We start from the raw sequence: 16800 nt of genomic DNA on the forward strand, positions 1-16800 counted from the left end.
AGGAGAAAGTGGGGGAGTCTTTACTGCCCAAAAAGCAGAAGGAGCAAGCAAAGAGGTTTTTTCCAATTACTGAGAGTTTTACAAAACTTTTTAAGTATTTCCACTAACTGATGGTAAAAGGGCTTTTGTATATGCAGACAAGTTTAAAGTGCTTTTCTTAGGCAGTGCTAAATATTACTGAATCGTGTCACAAGGGTATGTATCTCTGTTGAGGAGTCCTGACTGCATCTCCCGCAGTGGTCGATGTTTCTAGCAGGCGGGGAAGGGCTGGTAAGCATGGAGCAGAGGGCACAGCGTCAGAGAGCAACAGAGCACTAGCTAGAGGGAGAAATGGGTCCCAATAGATGGGGTGAGGTGAGAATGTAGGCTCCATGCAGCAGAGTGCACTGTCTTGTTCGCCTTTGCATTAGGAGCTCAATAAATATTTGTTAAATGAATAAGCAAAAGAAAAAAAAAAGGAAGGAAGATCATAAAAAATAAATGGAAAGATAGAATGAGAAGTAGAGGAAAGTTAAAGGATAGGGTTCATTTAAACCCCAGCAAATCTTTACATACTTTTGCCAAAAAATCAAGGCTCTAATAGCCAGTGATAAATGAGTCTTTGCCTTTGATAAGGCCCCATCCCTAGTACCATGCCTGTGGGAACCCCTGGACAGATGGTAGAAAATGGTCTCTCTGGGGTCTTGACTTTACCCCAAGATTCTTGGAGACACGGAGTACTCCGTGGCTGGGTTTCAACCTTCTTTTCCAAATGTTTCTTTTTATTTTATTTTTTAATCAAAGCTACTTATACGTAGTGTCAGTGACTCATTTTAATTCCCCTTCCTCTCTGTTGCTGGGTCCTCTCTGGAGCAGGTGGTGGAGAGCAAGAAAAGAGAGGAAGAGGTCACCAGCCCTCAGCTGAGAACCGGGCCTAATGCTTGAACACTCACTGCCACACACAGGAGGACTCCTTTGGGCCTTGGGTATCTCCAAGAAAGCTGAGACAAGAGTAAGACGGGAAGAGATTTCTAATGTGGACAATGTTTTAGGAGAAAATATTTTCAACAGTATTCGGAGGGGATGAACGAAATGCAAAAGGTTTTATTTAGCACAAGTAATTGAAAGGAGGTAACCATCTGTCTTGGTTAAACTATCCTCTTAGTCCCCAGTTTTCTTCTTCAGTCCCTACAGTCTCTTTAAAAAAAGGGCAGAAGAAAAATAAGTATTGTCTACATACTACCAATATGTTGGCTAAATAAGCATTGATGAGTTTCAAGCAAAGGTTCCTACCAACATTCAAAGACACAGAGGGAGGGGTGATGACTCCACTCTCAGAGTAAGTTCCCCAAATCACTGTAGTTTCACGGTTAGTCCCCATTAAGCCTTCAGCTCTGCTGATGGTCTCACTCCCTCTCGACAGCAAGGGTATTAAGTGTACATTTGGCGACATGTATTTGGACCAGAGGAAGTCTCCAGTAAACCTGTCCCCATGAACATCCCGACTCCAAAACAGAATTTCTGGAAGTGACAATAGGGAAGTGTGTATATATCTCTAGGTGTTTGTGGTGATTAGGATGGTAGTAGCAAGAAGTAAGCAAACAAGTTCATAACTCATTCTTTAAACAGGTGCCCTCACCACCTGAGTTCGGACCTAAGATGAAATGTGGTGGGTCACATGTATATTCTATCACCTGCCTTATTTCTCCAGCTTTGGATGTAAATGATACAAATATATGGCAAACCATGGAAAACCAGGAAAAGTTTTGAATCCAGCTGCTATCCCATATTTAGAAAATAGGAAGTAAATCAACTCCCAGCATAAACTCAGGATGGTTTAAATATGGGGAAAGCTATATATATGGGTGGAGTAAACAGAAGAATCATTGGGAAGGAAGACCAAGGTTCCTTCAGAAAGAATGCCACAGGTCCTGACACTTGATAAAGAGGAAATACCACTTTTCAACCCTTTGTCTTCCTATAAGGATAACAGAAGCCATAGGGAGAACTAGTTCCTCTCCTGAGAGTGCTCCATTCTTGGGCCAATATGGACACTGCCCTGCCCAATGAAAACTAAAGGTCCCGTCATTCTCGGGGGCTCACATGTGCTGAGGGGCACGTGGTCACAGCAAACAGGCTACCTGGCAGTGGGGAGAGGGGTCCCCTCTCCACAGGTAGGTCTGCGACACCAGCCTGTACTCAGATGGGCACAGAATCCATGGGGTTTAATTATACATGCAAATGTTGCCCTTCTTTGACACGAGTAAGTGAAAGGTGAAAGGTTAATTAAGAAGAAAAACCACTATGGAATGAAAATGTTTTAGATCTCTGGTTGAGAAATGTAACAGTTGTGGGCTCCCTCACAAGACGATAACTGTGATAACATTATAGTCAAAAAGCCAGGGCAAGAACCATAAAAGGCTTAGAGTGGTGAAGACGATTTGAATGCATGGATAAGGTACGCAGCTTCTACCTGGAAGGGAAATTTATCCTCTGAGCGAAAAATGGAACAGAATGTCTCACTGGTTCCTCAGTTTTTTGCATCCACACTGCAGTTGGGTCCCTCAGAAAATAAAGCTTCTTCTTAGAGTTGTCGCCATTGAATGGTATTTACAAATGGCCTCTCTGTTTGTGCCACAGTTTATCTTGTGAACAAGATAACAGTTGTGGTCATTTATACCAGAAAACAGAAAACCACGCAGAGGTACAGGAGGAGGGCACGCTGTCCCCACCTGCAAACAAACACAGTTCCGAGGTGTCATCCTTCCTTTGCTCAATATTGTAAAGGAGGGTCTGGAACCCCCTCCACCATACCCCGCACCCCTACCCTACAGCCCTACCCTCGACTTTACAACTGTGCTGAAACCCCTCCCTCCCCCCCGTGCAGCCAAACAGCAAAGGAATCTCTAACGAAGGTGGAGCAGATGAAATTCCTCTCCGAGTCCTTGCCTGGTCTCTGCGAGCCAAAGCCAATACTAATTTTCGGGGCTATATTAACGTATGCAGCTATGCGACGGGGAGATGATAATAAAACAGGAGCCCTTTTGAGTCGGGCCTTTCCGAGTCCCAGGCCGCAGTGTGGGAGGTGGAGAAGCTGGGTCAGGGAAGCAAAAGGGTGGCCTGAGGGCTGAGGGCTCTAAGGGAAAGGGGGTGCAGGGTCACTGGCCCTGGGGTGTGAGCTGGGCGAGCTCCCACATGAAGAGGGGGAGCAGCAACAGCCACTCAGGTGTGTGGGTTCGAGAATCTGTAAGCTGTGTGTGAGGTTACAAAATAAACAGAGGGTGCTTACTAATCAGAGTGAGGGTAGCTCAGCAATGGAGGGAGAGGAGAGCCTGTTAGAGCAAGTCCCCCTCTCCTGCTGGAAAAAGAACGGTCCTTCAGAGACGCACTGGGCTATTTCAGACTCCATCCTGCCGAGCCAGGCAGGAAAATAACACCTCTGCATATCCTCTGAGCTTAACAAGGTCTAGGCCTTCAAGAAAAGAATTCCCTGGGTATATAAATGTCACATTTTTATCTTATTAAAATGATCGATTCCTTGTTTGTATAAGATGCAGTTTTCACACTCCAAACGTTGTCCATTCTGAGTTTTCAAGTGCTAAAAATGAGTCTAATTCTTTACTGAGATTTAACTTTCCCATATATCCTGAGAGTTGCTTAAGATATACATGGCAATGAGGAAAGCCATCTGGCCAATTAGTTGTAAGCCCATTGCTAGTCACATTCATTATAAGTCATTTAAAAAGAAATTGACACACAAATATTCTCTGCCATCAGCTAAAGCACAGAATGTTACAGTAAATTTATAAATTAAAGGGGTCAACTCTGCTATGGAGTTATTCATTCAATAAATTAGGTTTTGTAGTTTTTATACATGAACATTAAATACTTGCTAATATAAGTAAAGGCAGGCTTTCATTTTAATATTAAAAAAGTCCCAATTTTTATGAAATTTTTGGAATTATGGAAAACATAGTAATTCCATAATTATCACAAGCAACAAAATAAAAGAGAGCTAAACTGGAGTATATCAAAATGAAAATGTTGAGTTTGTGGGGGATTTTGTGTGTTTCCTTCCCCCCCCCCCCCCCCACAAATAATACCATCAAGCAAGTGAAAAGATAATCATCAGAATGGGAAAAAATTTTAAGTCATATATCTGACAAGGAACTTATATCCAGAATACATAAGGAATTTTTACAACTCAAGAGTAAAAAGACAACTCAATTAAAAAGAGGGAAAAGGACTTGAATAAACATTTCTCCAAAGAAGATACACAAATGGCCAATAAGCACATGCAAATATGCTCAACATCACTAATCACCAGTCAAATGCAAATCCAAACCACAGCGAAATACTAGTTCACACCCAGTATGATGGCTATAATAAAAAAGAGAGACAATGACAAGTTTTGGCAAGAATGTGAAAAAAACTGGAACTCTTCTACATGGCTTGTGGGGATATAAAATGGTGCAGCTGCTTTGGGAAACAGCTTGGCAGTTCATCAAAATGTTAAACACAGAGTTACCATTTGACCCAGCAATTCCACTCTTAGCTATCTACCCGAGAGAAACGAAATGTATGTCCACAAAAATACCTGACAAATGTTCATCATAGCAAAAGTTGGGCAACAATCCAAATTTTGTTCATCAATGAATGAATCGATGAACAAAATGTGTGGTATATCCATTTTATACCATGTATAAAATTAGTATTATATTATTGTTGTAGCCATTGCAATAATATCCAATGGAATATTTCACTGCAATAATATCCAATGGAATATTATTTAGCCGTATAAAGGAATAACATATGGATGCATGTTACAATATAGATGAATCGTGGAAACATTATGCTAAGTGAAAGAAGCCAGTTACAAAAGACCACGTATTGTATGATTTAATTTATATGAAATATGCAGACCAGGCAAATCTATTGAGACAGAGTAGATTAGTGGTTGTCTAGGCCTGGGGGAGGACGGGGATAAGAAATGACTCTTAATGGGTATGAGTTTCTTCCTGGGGTGATGAAAATATTCTATAATTGGTTGTGGAGATGGTTGCACAACTCAGTGAATATACTAAAAACCATTGACTCGTACACTTTAAATGGGTAAATTTTGTGATGTGAGTTATATCTCAATAAAGATGTTTTTAAAAATGAGGAGGTGCTTAACAATCAGTCTAGAAGTTCCCTCTGAAACATAACAATCTAAAATGTATGAGGTCTTAGAACAGTAGAGTACTAGGTTCAATACATTTCTCTAGGTGCTCAAAACAAGTTGCAGTGAAAAGAAGTATTTTTCAATTTCAGACTGACTAGACCATGCCACTTCAACAATCTTAAGCTCTCAACCTCCTCAGTACCAGGTACTTGACAATGTGATAAACAGACAATATTAATAAAACAAACTAAATACTTTTCTACTGATACTTCTAAATCACTCTTCGATCCTTTCACATGGCCTTGCTAACATGTCACCTGTTCACGTTAGGAGTGAGCTTTGCTTTCAGCTGTACGTAAGCAAGTAGAAGCACACGGAACTAGATACTAGGTTTCCCATGTTCTTTTCGCTTAATTAAATAACATAAGTTTGAAGGAGGCAAATGTGAGATGACATTAATAGAAAACCGAAACAGCTATTTTCCATCCTCGTAGATTATTATTGAAGTCCTACTGCTTATAATGTTGGATAGATTACAATTTTCTGAAGGAGATATACAAGATGGAAAAGTGAATAATTTTTGCCCTGAGAAATTATTTAGCTAAAATCTCTAATTTATCTCAAGGAATTCTTTAGAATAGAAGTGTCCCTCGAATGGTCTTTGATTTGTTGGGGTTGAGGGGGAGCAGCTTTTTCCTCCTAAAAGAATGCCAATACTGCCCAGGAATAATCATGAAACTTAACAGCAAAGAACACTGAAAATAGTAGTACTATCTGAGGCTTGTAATCAACACTCTCTTAATTTATTAGGTACATGTGCCCTTCTAAAAAAGGTTCCAAGATACCATTATTTCATAATAAATTAAAAAGAATCTCCACTAAAGAGAGACGGTTCTTTTTAAAGAGTAAAATGTACATTCAATAGAGCTTTGTTCTCTGTTAGCTTCAACCTAAGGCATTCTTTTCAGATGGACAAAATTCATTTCTCTAGTTAACCATTTCCTCAGCTCAGTGCTTCTCAAGACTTGGCTGTCAGAATCCCTGGTAGGGCTTGTACAAACCACAGGGGTACAGCCAGGTCCAAGAGTAGGGCTTAGGGGTTTGCATTTCTAACACTTGCTGATTGTCCCCAACCTGTGCCCACTCTGCTGGTCTGGGGACACCCCTGGAGAAGCACTGCCTCACACGCACAGCTGCGGCTGGCTGGGTAAAGTCCTGGCAGGGCCGGTCTTCTCTGAGGGTCTACCAGAAAGGAAATGTCATCCAACGGCCAAAACGCATGTACATTTAATATTTAAATAATAGCAGTTACTATAATCTGCTCCTTAACTTTTGTGGCTCATACATATTGTTCACCTTCCTGGTCTCACACCACTTTCACTCCTCCTCCCGTGGATCCTATGTGACGGCGCCCATGTCAGCCCAACGTGCCCTTACCCCGAGATACAGAAGTGTCCACTGGTAGGCCCCGATCGGAGTGAGGCCATCAGCTGGAATTTGGAATTGGGACTAAGAAACATCTGTCTAATTGCTCTTTTGAACTCAGAAGCTGTTGGCATCACCAGTGAAAACCACCCTACCTAAGTTCACCTGCTTCGAAATCCCTCACAGCTGAGGCCCTAGCTTACTTAGCTGACTCCCCTGCATCACTATGCATTTCAGACCCAGAGCCCTCTCGGATTCTTCTACAAGAGGCAATTATCATTTCTACTCCTTTCCAACACTAGGTTGGGATGAACGAATATAAATCAGAAATGAATATAAATCCATCCGGTGTCCTTTTTTAAGCACAGAAATAAGAAAACCAATAGACAGGTTTCTAATTAAGGTCTGGATATCAAGTTCTACTTACCATGTTGGATACATTTAAGTGTTTTGTTTTTCAATAATGTTTCTGAATAACTCTGGTTTTCCAGCTACTTATTTTTGTGGAACTCATATTTTTAAGTCATTGTTACCTGCTGCTTCTAGCTATAACCATATATGTGGTACATTTTATATGCACATCCCCATGTAAACCCGTGGCTCCCCAAAGGGAGAAGAGAGCATTTCTTGATCTCTTTGAGTCTAGATGCTTCTCTTCAGGCACAACAGAGACAAAGCAGATAGGATGTTGTGTCGCTTTCGGCATTAAGTCATATCTATGGTAACACATCTGTTCCTTAAGTTTGCAAGGTCACCAGACACTGCAAAACCAGAGTTTAATAGTGCGACTTGATTCTCTTAGTCTGTCGAATGTCATATATCCTCTGTATTGAACTTTGGCATGTCGGCCTCCTTAAATCAGGACTTCTGGGAATTATCTTTGGCAACTATACGCTTAGCAGAAAAGCCTTGATTATTTTGGCTGCCTTGTGTCACATAACAACAGGTAGTCGCAGGCGTCCAGTGGTTTCCTCGGAGTGGGTTGCTTTCTTTATGGTTATCAATTTATCTGGCCCAGCTGTCAGACACTTGACTTCCCAATTAACAACTGACATAGAGCTTGAGCCACAGGAAGTAAGAAAACTCAGATTTCCCCAAACAGGCAGCTAATGAAAAATTTAGTCGAGTCTCTAACGCATCTGTGTTTTTCCCATAAGATGTAAATGTCAATTTGGAAAACAATATACCTACAGAGGTTTCTCCACATAGGGAAGTTTCACATGATATTTGACTGGGCCACGTGCCCAACATCCATTAAGGCATTATCATAAATTAAAACTGGAATTGAAGCAGCCAAAATTATTGACTAGCTTCCTCTTATTAATTCAAGGAAAAGGCTAAAATGGCCTAAACTACTACGGATCACAGCTTCTATTCTCCAGGAAATAAGCAACAGAGAAGAAAAATCCTTTCATTCTACATCTTAGCTGTTCTTTGGTTCCAAACTGAAAGATGGAAAAAAAATGTATGATACTGCACGGGATGCCCTTTTCTCGCTCGACTCTTCTGACCGGAAGGATTTTCCCCAGCGTGACTGGATGCCTGCAGCAAGGCCTTGGGGGTCTCACATGAGGTGCATCCAGAGCAGCTCTGACTACTGCATAGATGCCTTGGGAACTGAATTACCACCCTTGTCTAAGAGGGACAGGAAATATCCTGGGAAAGGGGGTGTGAAGACACTGACAAGTCCTATACTTGGATGTCTTTCAGGGCATGAACACTGAAATGGCTAAAGTTACAAAGTGAGGGAAGACAGAATAGCAAGTTTTTCCTAACAACTTCCTCCTTCCAAGAGCACTGACCTATCCATGCTTAGAAACTCCGGTGTCCACTTGAAACCTAATCAAGGGTGAGTCCTCTCTATTTTGCAGCTTCGGAATGGTGACATTTGTTTTAAGTCACATGCCCATAGTTAGGACTAACTTGGACATTTCTTTGCAGTGTACCTGACCACAGTCTGCTAGAGAGCAGAAGAATGAAGTTCCAGGTGCCAGTTACTTACTGGATGAATTCCCTCGGATTTTTCTTGACCAGACATAAGCACCTAGAGGGTAGGGACTGGGATGCATATTTTTTTGAACTAGGCCTCTTGCACTTAGAATGCTGGGAAATGTTTTCAGGGCAAAAAATAGTTATCTTGGTCTTCAAACACCTTTTCACTTCCACACCACAAAGCAGGGCAGAGGCCCTTTGGAAATTCGACCATGTCGTCCATTCAACATTGGATGGACTCGATAAAACTCAACATAAACATTTAGAAAGGCCACTGCTGTCCACAAATATCAAATGTGTGTGGCTGCATAGCCATATTCCATTTGAGGGACCTCATTAACGAAGAAGTGATTTCCTAATTTATTGTTTTAAACCTCATCATCCAAAAGCATTAAGATAAAATGTTTTTCCTGAAAGAACCTCTTTCTTGAAATCTCATTTTTGCGTATTATCATTCGGGTCCACTTCAGCTTTCTCTACTCACAATACTGGCTGCACAGCAAACTCTGAGACAGAAATATTATACACTAGAATCTTACCATCAGGAGGGGAAAAAGTCATTGTTAGAGGAGCTCAAGTCCCTGTGATGTGAAAGCCTATGATATGGAAAAGAATCAGAGAGTTGTGTGGCCTCTCTGAATTGACTGAAAAAAACAACAGATTACTCTCTGTCACCAAGACTTTTTGACACTGAAGGGAGGGTTCAACTACAAGAAAAGCTGTTGGCTTGAATATCACTTTTTTAAACTTTCGGCTTTCACCAATCAGCACAATCTTGTTAGACCTCCCAGTTATGGGAAAAGCTGCACTATCATTGCCAAGTTTAGAAAAATGAAGCTATAATAAAATGTAATAATTGTATCACGCTCTATTTTATAACAAATAATGTTCCCCTGAAGTTCCAGTGCATTCTGAATTAACACTAAAGGAAAGAATTCTTAACCCCACCAACTGGCAAATACAGGAATTTCAACTGTTCTGATACAATGACTCTAAGAAAATCACTAATAATTTCTTACCTTCTAAGCTACTGGTCAACCAGGGACACAGATTTGCTTATGAAATTACGCAGGGAAGGAGCCCCCCTAACTGTACATCTTTAAGCAGTAGTGAACTAAGGATGCAGTATGACTTGGTAAGTCTTGATATAACTTTATTGATATAACTTTTCTTTCCATGTTCTAAAAAGTCATACCTTTCAATTTAAAAGACACTAAATGTTTACCTGTTCAGAAGGGGCTGGAGCAGATAGGAGTCTGGGTACATAAATTTCAAGTTATAACCCGTTTTGCCAACATTTGATAGGCTGGGATTACATTTAGATACTAATTTTAAAAGTCATTCATCTTAAGGACTGAGATTAATTATTGTAATATCCCATTATAAAATTTTCAATTCCTAAAATCTCATTGCTACGCTATGCGTAATTACTTCAAGTGCCATCTCAACTACTTATTAGGTTAAGAAAAATATTTTCAATGGTTCTTAAAGACTATAAAATATAAATACAGACAAGAAATGCAAGGTCCTCTATTAGGAAAAAATAGATATTCTGATCAATTAGCAGAAGTGCTTTGAATGTCATTAGAACCCATTTAAAATTATGACCTACATCATCTTAGAAAGCAGTGGTGCTTTCCAACAATCTGCAGCAATATTCAGAAAAAGGTTGTATTTAGTAGGTCAGATATACAGCTAACATCTGAAAACAAACCCATACACACAACACAGGACTTTAAGCCAAGTAATCCAATCATCCCCAAATTCGCCGAAATAATGACATTGTGGCCATTAGGCTAATCATAGCCTGTGCAGGAAGCAGCCAGTTGGCTCGAAAGTGAAATGATCAGAATGTGAACATTTTAGAATAAATCAAGTACCTGATAGTTTCATGAGAAGTTCAGAAGCTGCTTTGACTGACATGTCCCGCCTTAGCCCACTCCCCTTCCCTTCCTGGGCCTTCAGCGTGTCTTCAGAGATGCTCGGGGCCGACACTTCAGATTCCGGGCTGAACACATAGTTGGACCGAGGCAAGGAGGCACTGAGGGCCTCCTCTTCCTTGGGCTCCTCTTTCACTTTAAAGTTAAGATTCATGGGCTCCTTCTGATTTGCAGCTGTCAAAAGAAGAAAGGGATTATATATATACACAGATATAAAAGGCCACTCCCCTCTTAGCTGCCCCCAACTTAATGAAGTATGGATGCACGATCACACTGTGCTAACAGCAGGGGGGACCACAACCTAATCAAAATCGGCTGAGCCCTGGGCACAAAAATACAATACACTCCATGAGCTCGTGGGCTTCTGAAGCTTTCAAATCCATCCTGTTTCAAAAAGTGCTGCTTCTACAACGTGTTTGGGCATTTTCTCTTTGGTTTCCCTCAACGTCTTCTTTCCTGCCTATGTTGCTGCCTCCCTGGCCTATCTGCACTCTCCCCACCAATCCTGTTAGAGAATAATGGCCTCAGGCAGTTATTCTGCCATAAAATATTAAATATAAACATGAGTCAGAGGCAAAACCACAGCACAAACCTGGGGTGGGGTATAAGGTGAGGACAGAGAATTTAACAGAAAGAAAAGCTCAGACTAGAGATACAGCACTTTTGCTCTATTATAAGCCAACATCACTGACCCACAGTGGGACATGCAGTTGGTATTGCTTTTTGGGTCCATGTCTGTAGCCCAAGTCATCTCCAAGTCCACAAAGGGCAATTTTTAAAGAAAACTTATTTTGAAATAATTTCAGATTTGCAGAGAAGTTGTAAAGATGGTTTGAAGAGTTCCCATATATCCTTCACCCAGCATTCCCGATGTTAACATCTTACCTAACCATGATGCATTTGTCAGAACTAAGAAATTCACATTACTATGATCTAAACTCCAGAGTTTATTCAGATTTCACCAGTGTTTCCACTTATGCCCTTTTTCCATTTTTAGCATGGTTGGTTGGTGTGCAGTGTGTGGTCAGGGCAGAGCTAACTGGCCTATTACGGGATGGATTCTGTGGCTTGGCTACAACGTACCACTAAGCTACACACTACGCAGGAAAGACCAAGAAGGAAGACAAGCATCCTCTACCACTTGCAACTTTCACAGGCATCTTGCTCCCCTGAAAAAGGCCACTTAACAGGAACTTTTAAGTTGGTTCTATTGGGTGTGTTTGTCTTCTGAGAAAGAAGATCTCATCCTAATACAGAGTTCTTAGTAACACTTATTAGAACGAGCCATAAGCCCATTCCTACTTAATAAATAAAAGGCAGAAAATACATCCCCAAAGCAAACACCTATTAGAAAGGACACAAAGTCCTTTCTACTCATGTCACTCCAAGAATGTATATTCTGGAATCACAAGTTCATACAGGCCAGCATATCTGGAAACGAGCCCAGAGGGCCAACATAACATTTGGAAGTTTTGCTACCAGAAAGAGCTAGGACTAGAGCCTAGTCCATAGACTGCTCATCCTTATGTCCCTGACCAACTTTCATCACACCACTCCTCCACCTCTGGTCCCTGTGTTATAACAACACTAATGTAACTTAACCTTCAGGTCTTTGCTAAAATACCACCTTCTCAAGGAAGTCTACCCTGTTCAAAACTGCAACCCCTCCCCAGTACTCTCAATCTCTCTTACCCTACTTTAATCTTCCTTTTTATCCAAAATATTTATCAGCTGATAACATACTATTCAAAACTGAAATATGCCCTCCAAATTCATATGTTAAAGCCCTAAACCCCGTTGTGACTGTATTTGGAGATAGGGAGGTAATTAAGGTTAAATGAGGCCATCAGGGTGGATCCTAATCCAATATGACTGGTGCCCTTATAAGAAGTGAGACACATGTGAAGACAAAGTGAAAAGGTGGTGATCTTCAAGCCAAACAGAGAGAGGCCTCAGGAGAAACCAAACCTGACAACACCTTTATCTTGGACCTCCAGCCTCCAGAACTGTGAAAAATAAATTTCTGTTGTTTCAGCCACTTAGTCGGTGGTATTTTGCTATGGCAGCACAGACTAATCATACACTATATAATTTTCTTATTTATTATGTTAACCACATATGGTCTGTTCTTCATGAAGGTAATGATCTTTGTTTTAACGCTAAAGGATTTTGAATGCCTAGAACAGTGCCTGGCACACAGTAGGTATTCAATATATACATCTGTTGAATGAACAAAATAAGTTGGCCACAAATTAGTGACATCAGATGGTGTTCGACTATTACCTGTGGTAAACAAACACTAAGAATCTCAAAATATTCCACCAAAGGCAATCCGAAATGCTTTTCCTGGGTCTGATCTTTCATTTGGGGATAAGGTTAAGAGCTTTGCTGCCTACACCACAGCGCTTACTGAGGTGTCTTTGAATAATCACTTGGATCCTGGCATTACTAAAGGAGTCCGGATATCAAGGAAAGTGCTTAAAATAATCTACCCCTTTGGGGACAAGGCCATCAGAATCTGAACCAAAGGGAACAAAGATGTCTTCTAGAGCAATCTGCAGCAAGTATGTATTTCCGACCTCTACCAGGAAGGTAGCTCCTAAGAAGACTTTGTTTATTTAGCACATTTCTCCCCTTTCTACCACTTCCTGGAGGTTCTGTTAACCACCTCCTAAAGCTTCTCTTGCCCTAAGCCCTTTTTCCAGGACCCTTCATAAAACCCTTTCCCGAGAGCATGCTAGGTAGTCACGACAGAGTAATTTAACAGTGTATGGTCTCTCAAGTCTGTGACTTGGAGTCTTTGGGAAGGAATAATATAAAGTGAATGGTTAGGTATTTTTAAAAATGCTTCAGTGCTGCATTTTTTATTTTAAAACTTTTTAAAATTCTAAGGTGAGGCAAGTAAAAGCTAAAAAACGACTGAGGCCCTAGAAGTAAATCCCAACTTCTAGCTAGAGGGGGCAGCCAGTATGCTGATGCTCTCTGAAGATATAAGGAGCTTCTGGGAGGATAGTGAGAATACATGCTACATAAGACTGAAGAAAAAAATAGCATTGTTAGTACAACCCAGATGTAACAGAACTTCAATAAGACACCTGAAAAAACCCACAATAGGTGATCCGGATGTTGCTGGATTATACATTTGCAAGGCACAGTCTATCTGGTTTTCATTCTGACAATGTCAAGAATAGCATAAAACTAGTAAGGTGCTAGGGAAATGTAAATAAAACTAATGACATGTCAAAAAGGCATGAGAAAGACACTCGTTTGCTCAAGTTTTAATTTCCCAAACATTTGGGCCTAAATAAAAGATGTCAAAATAGTAATATGAAGGTTATCCTGCTTTCTTTCAATTACCAGAAATATTTACACTGAGAATAGTATATAAAACCTATATTTTAAAATTAACATGGCTGAACAATTGCCACTGTTTTTTATTATTCTTAGTTAAAAAACAAAAACAACCCATTTTTTTCTACAGAGAAAAGTGAAATGAAAAGATATTTTCTTTTGGGGGTTGGGGGTGGAGATTGCTAGGGAAAAGCAATCATATCCGACCCAGTGCATAGTCTTGACTTCATTCTTACTAAGAGATTTGTGCACAGTGGACCTCAGTTGGTAAAGGACTTCCACAGCACCTGCCTTGGCTTCTGTGTGGGTATCTTAAAACTTCCAAATGCTTCACTTGTTTTTAAGATGATACCTTAATATTTTTATTTTTTCATTTTATTTTTGTAATGTCATATTATTTTAGGAATTAAGGTACCAGAATCCATCAGTAACTCAATGCAAGAGAAAAATACAGAAGAAAAAGGGCTATTAGGACCTAATCAGTTATCTCCTTGTATCTTTTTTCTTTTAAGTATCTAAATACATTTCAGTGAAGGGATCCTGAGATTACAAGGTGAATTGTCTGAAATCTGTCCTTGTTTGTCACATCTGCCCTGTGTAAATGGTGTCTCCTGAAACTGTAATCATCGAAACAAATTTAGCAATATACCAGGTGCTTCTACGGCTATAAGACCTCACCTGATCATAACACTAATTTCACATTTTGTGCTTATCAGATAGCAACTCTTTTCTTAATTGGGTGAGTTATTAAGTAAATAAATGTAATAAATGTGAACTTAAAAAATAAAGTTATTTTAAAAAATATGTGTTCTATGTGTTTTATATGTTTAGTCTGCTCTTAAGACTTTTTAAAAATGGGTTTACTGTTTAAAATACAAACCAGCAAAATGAACATCATTACTATTTTCCACTCCCTTATTTTACAGTAAGAAAAACAGGCTCAGAGAATGATGTGGCCTTTTTAAAATCACACAGCTTGTTAGCGATAGAGCCAGAATCAGAGCTCACCTCTCCAGATTACAAACCAAAACTGTTCCCTTGTAAGTCTATGAAAGTATGTATGACCAGGCTGGGGACCTGGGATTTTTTGATAATTTGATGCATTTTAAGTGAGGGAAAAAAACAACTGCCTTCTAAAATCATAAGGAAAGGCAAGATTTAATTAAATAATAACAACAGTGGAGTATTACTTTTAGATGTTAAGCATATTATATCTAAATAGAATGTTTAAAACATTAGCTAAATATTTTTAAACCTTGCTCTCCAATAAGGTAAACTACTTAATTTGCTTTAAGTAGTTTCATAATTAGTGTTCAGTGAAGTTTTAAGCATCTTATATTTCTCATGAATCCCCAACTGAGCTAATACTTGGCCACATTTCAGGATCTATGTCCCAAACCAAGACTGCACAGGTCGTCAATGTTGGCTCCTGCAATTATAGACATAGTGACAAGGAAACAAAACAGCCTCTGGAGCAGGGTCAAGGTTAGTAACAATGAGTGGTGCCTCAAGAACGTTAGAATAAATAAATGAGGTTTTTCTCTCTGAACTAAACTACTAAAACCAACACATAATGAGCAAAAGTAGCTATTTGCAGTCATCCACTTAACAGACAGGATATCTCCCTTGTCAAAAGCAGGAAGGACAAGTCCTGGAAAAGCCATCAGGCCGTGAGTAAATGTGAAAGAAAGCTGTATGTTAAATTCATACTGTTAAATCCAAAGAATGAAATGTATGAACAGTAAGAAATTATTGGAGACTAGAAAAAAGAAAGCTTACAGATTGGATAATATTTTTTCCAACACTTTTCAGGGAAGTCCGTGACCATCTGCCCCAAATGACATCTCCTCTTGATCGCTACACTTGTCATTTTCAATTCCTACGCTGACATTCTGGTTCACACATCAGTTTTTTAAGCAATGTTTGTTACTGTGGATCACCCAGAGAACCTGCAAAACTCTGGGCTGAGGCAGACTGTAGTGTCCATAATGATTTCCCTCCCTAATGTGATTTTGCAGCTCCTCCCATGAAGGGGTGGAGTCGATGTCCCCACTCTGAATCAGGGCTGCGCTTGAGGCTTGCTTTGGTCAATAGAAGGTGATGGAAGTGACCTTGGGCCAGTTCTGAGCTGAGTCTCCAGAAGTCTTGTGCACTTTGGCCCTCTCCTTGGAGCCCTGCCCAGCTGCCATGTGAACGAGTGAGCCTGGGCTAGCCCACTGCAGGATGAGGAAACCTGGGAAGCAGAGAGAAGCCATCCCAACTGAGGCCATCCTAGACCAGCCACCCCCAGCCAACCTGGCAATGGGCTGCAGATGGGTGAGTCAGCCCAAGAGAGATCAGGAGCAGCACCCTGTTGAGCCGTGCCCAGATTGCCAATCCACAAAATCGTAAGCTAAGGAAATGTTTATTGTTTTGAGCTGCTAAACTGTGGAACAGTTTGGTACTTAACTAACTGTGTGACAGACTCCAGTTCCTAGACCTGGCTGAGGTCCTAAAACATAAGACATGAGACAACACCAAGGTATGCACAACCTTTGGCGCTCCCTTTACATGGCTTGCTCACTTTCTATGGCCCACCACTCCATTCCATCTTCTTTCTTACAGCATATGGTGGTGGCTGGAATTTGCAAATCTTTTTTAATTGAGGTAATTTCACAACCTCTGAAAACCTGAATTCCAGAAGATGAGTAATGGAATATTTTTCTTAGACTCCATCATGGAATGCATTGTGGATGATACAAAGATAAAGATGTTATAAAAGAAACATTACTCCTCGCCCCACCCCCACCCCCAACTTGAAACAGCTGAAAAAGTAAGACTAATACACAGCCGTGGAATGAACTAGTCATAGTACAAGCACCAACCTGGGTGATAGACTCTGAGTGTCACTGGCATTCACGATGGGGGCGAGCACTAAAGACTAGAATAATAAGAAAAAGTTTTACTCAA

General features: G+C 40.4%; 1 protein-coding gene across 8 annotated transcripts in view; it reads right to left on the bottom strand.

Moving 5' to 3' along the window:
- ZNF827 (zinc finger protein 827) overlaps window positions 1–16800 on the bottom strand; it is a 151350-nt gene that overhangs the window by 80882 nt on the left and 53668 nt on the right. For all 8 annotated transcript variants that reach the window (XM_081136693.1, XM_081136688.1, XM_081136687.1 and 5 more), the window contains exon 5: window positions 10441–10674. In XM_081136693.1, the coding sequence (XP_080992819.1) occupies window positions 10441–10674 (234 nt within the window). The remainder of the gene's footprint in view (window positions 1–10440; window positions 10675–16800) is intronic.

The sequence above is a fragment of the Miniopterus schreibersii genome, assembly GCF_964146895.1.
Source record: "Miniopterus schreibersii genome assembly, chromosome: 4".
Classification (NCBI taxonomy): Eukaryota; Metazoa; Chordata; class Mammalia; order Chiroptera; family Miniopteridae; genus Miniopterus; species Miniopterus schreibersii.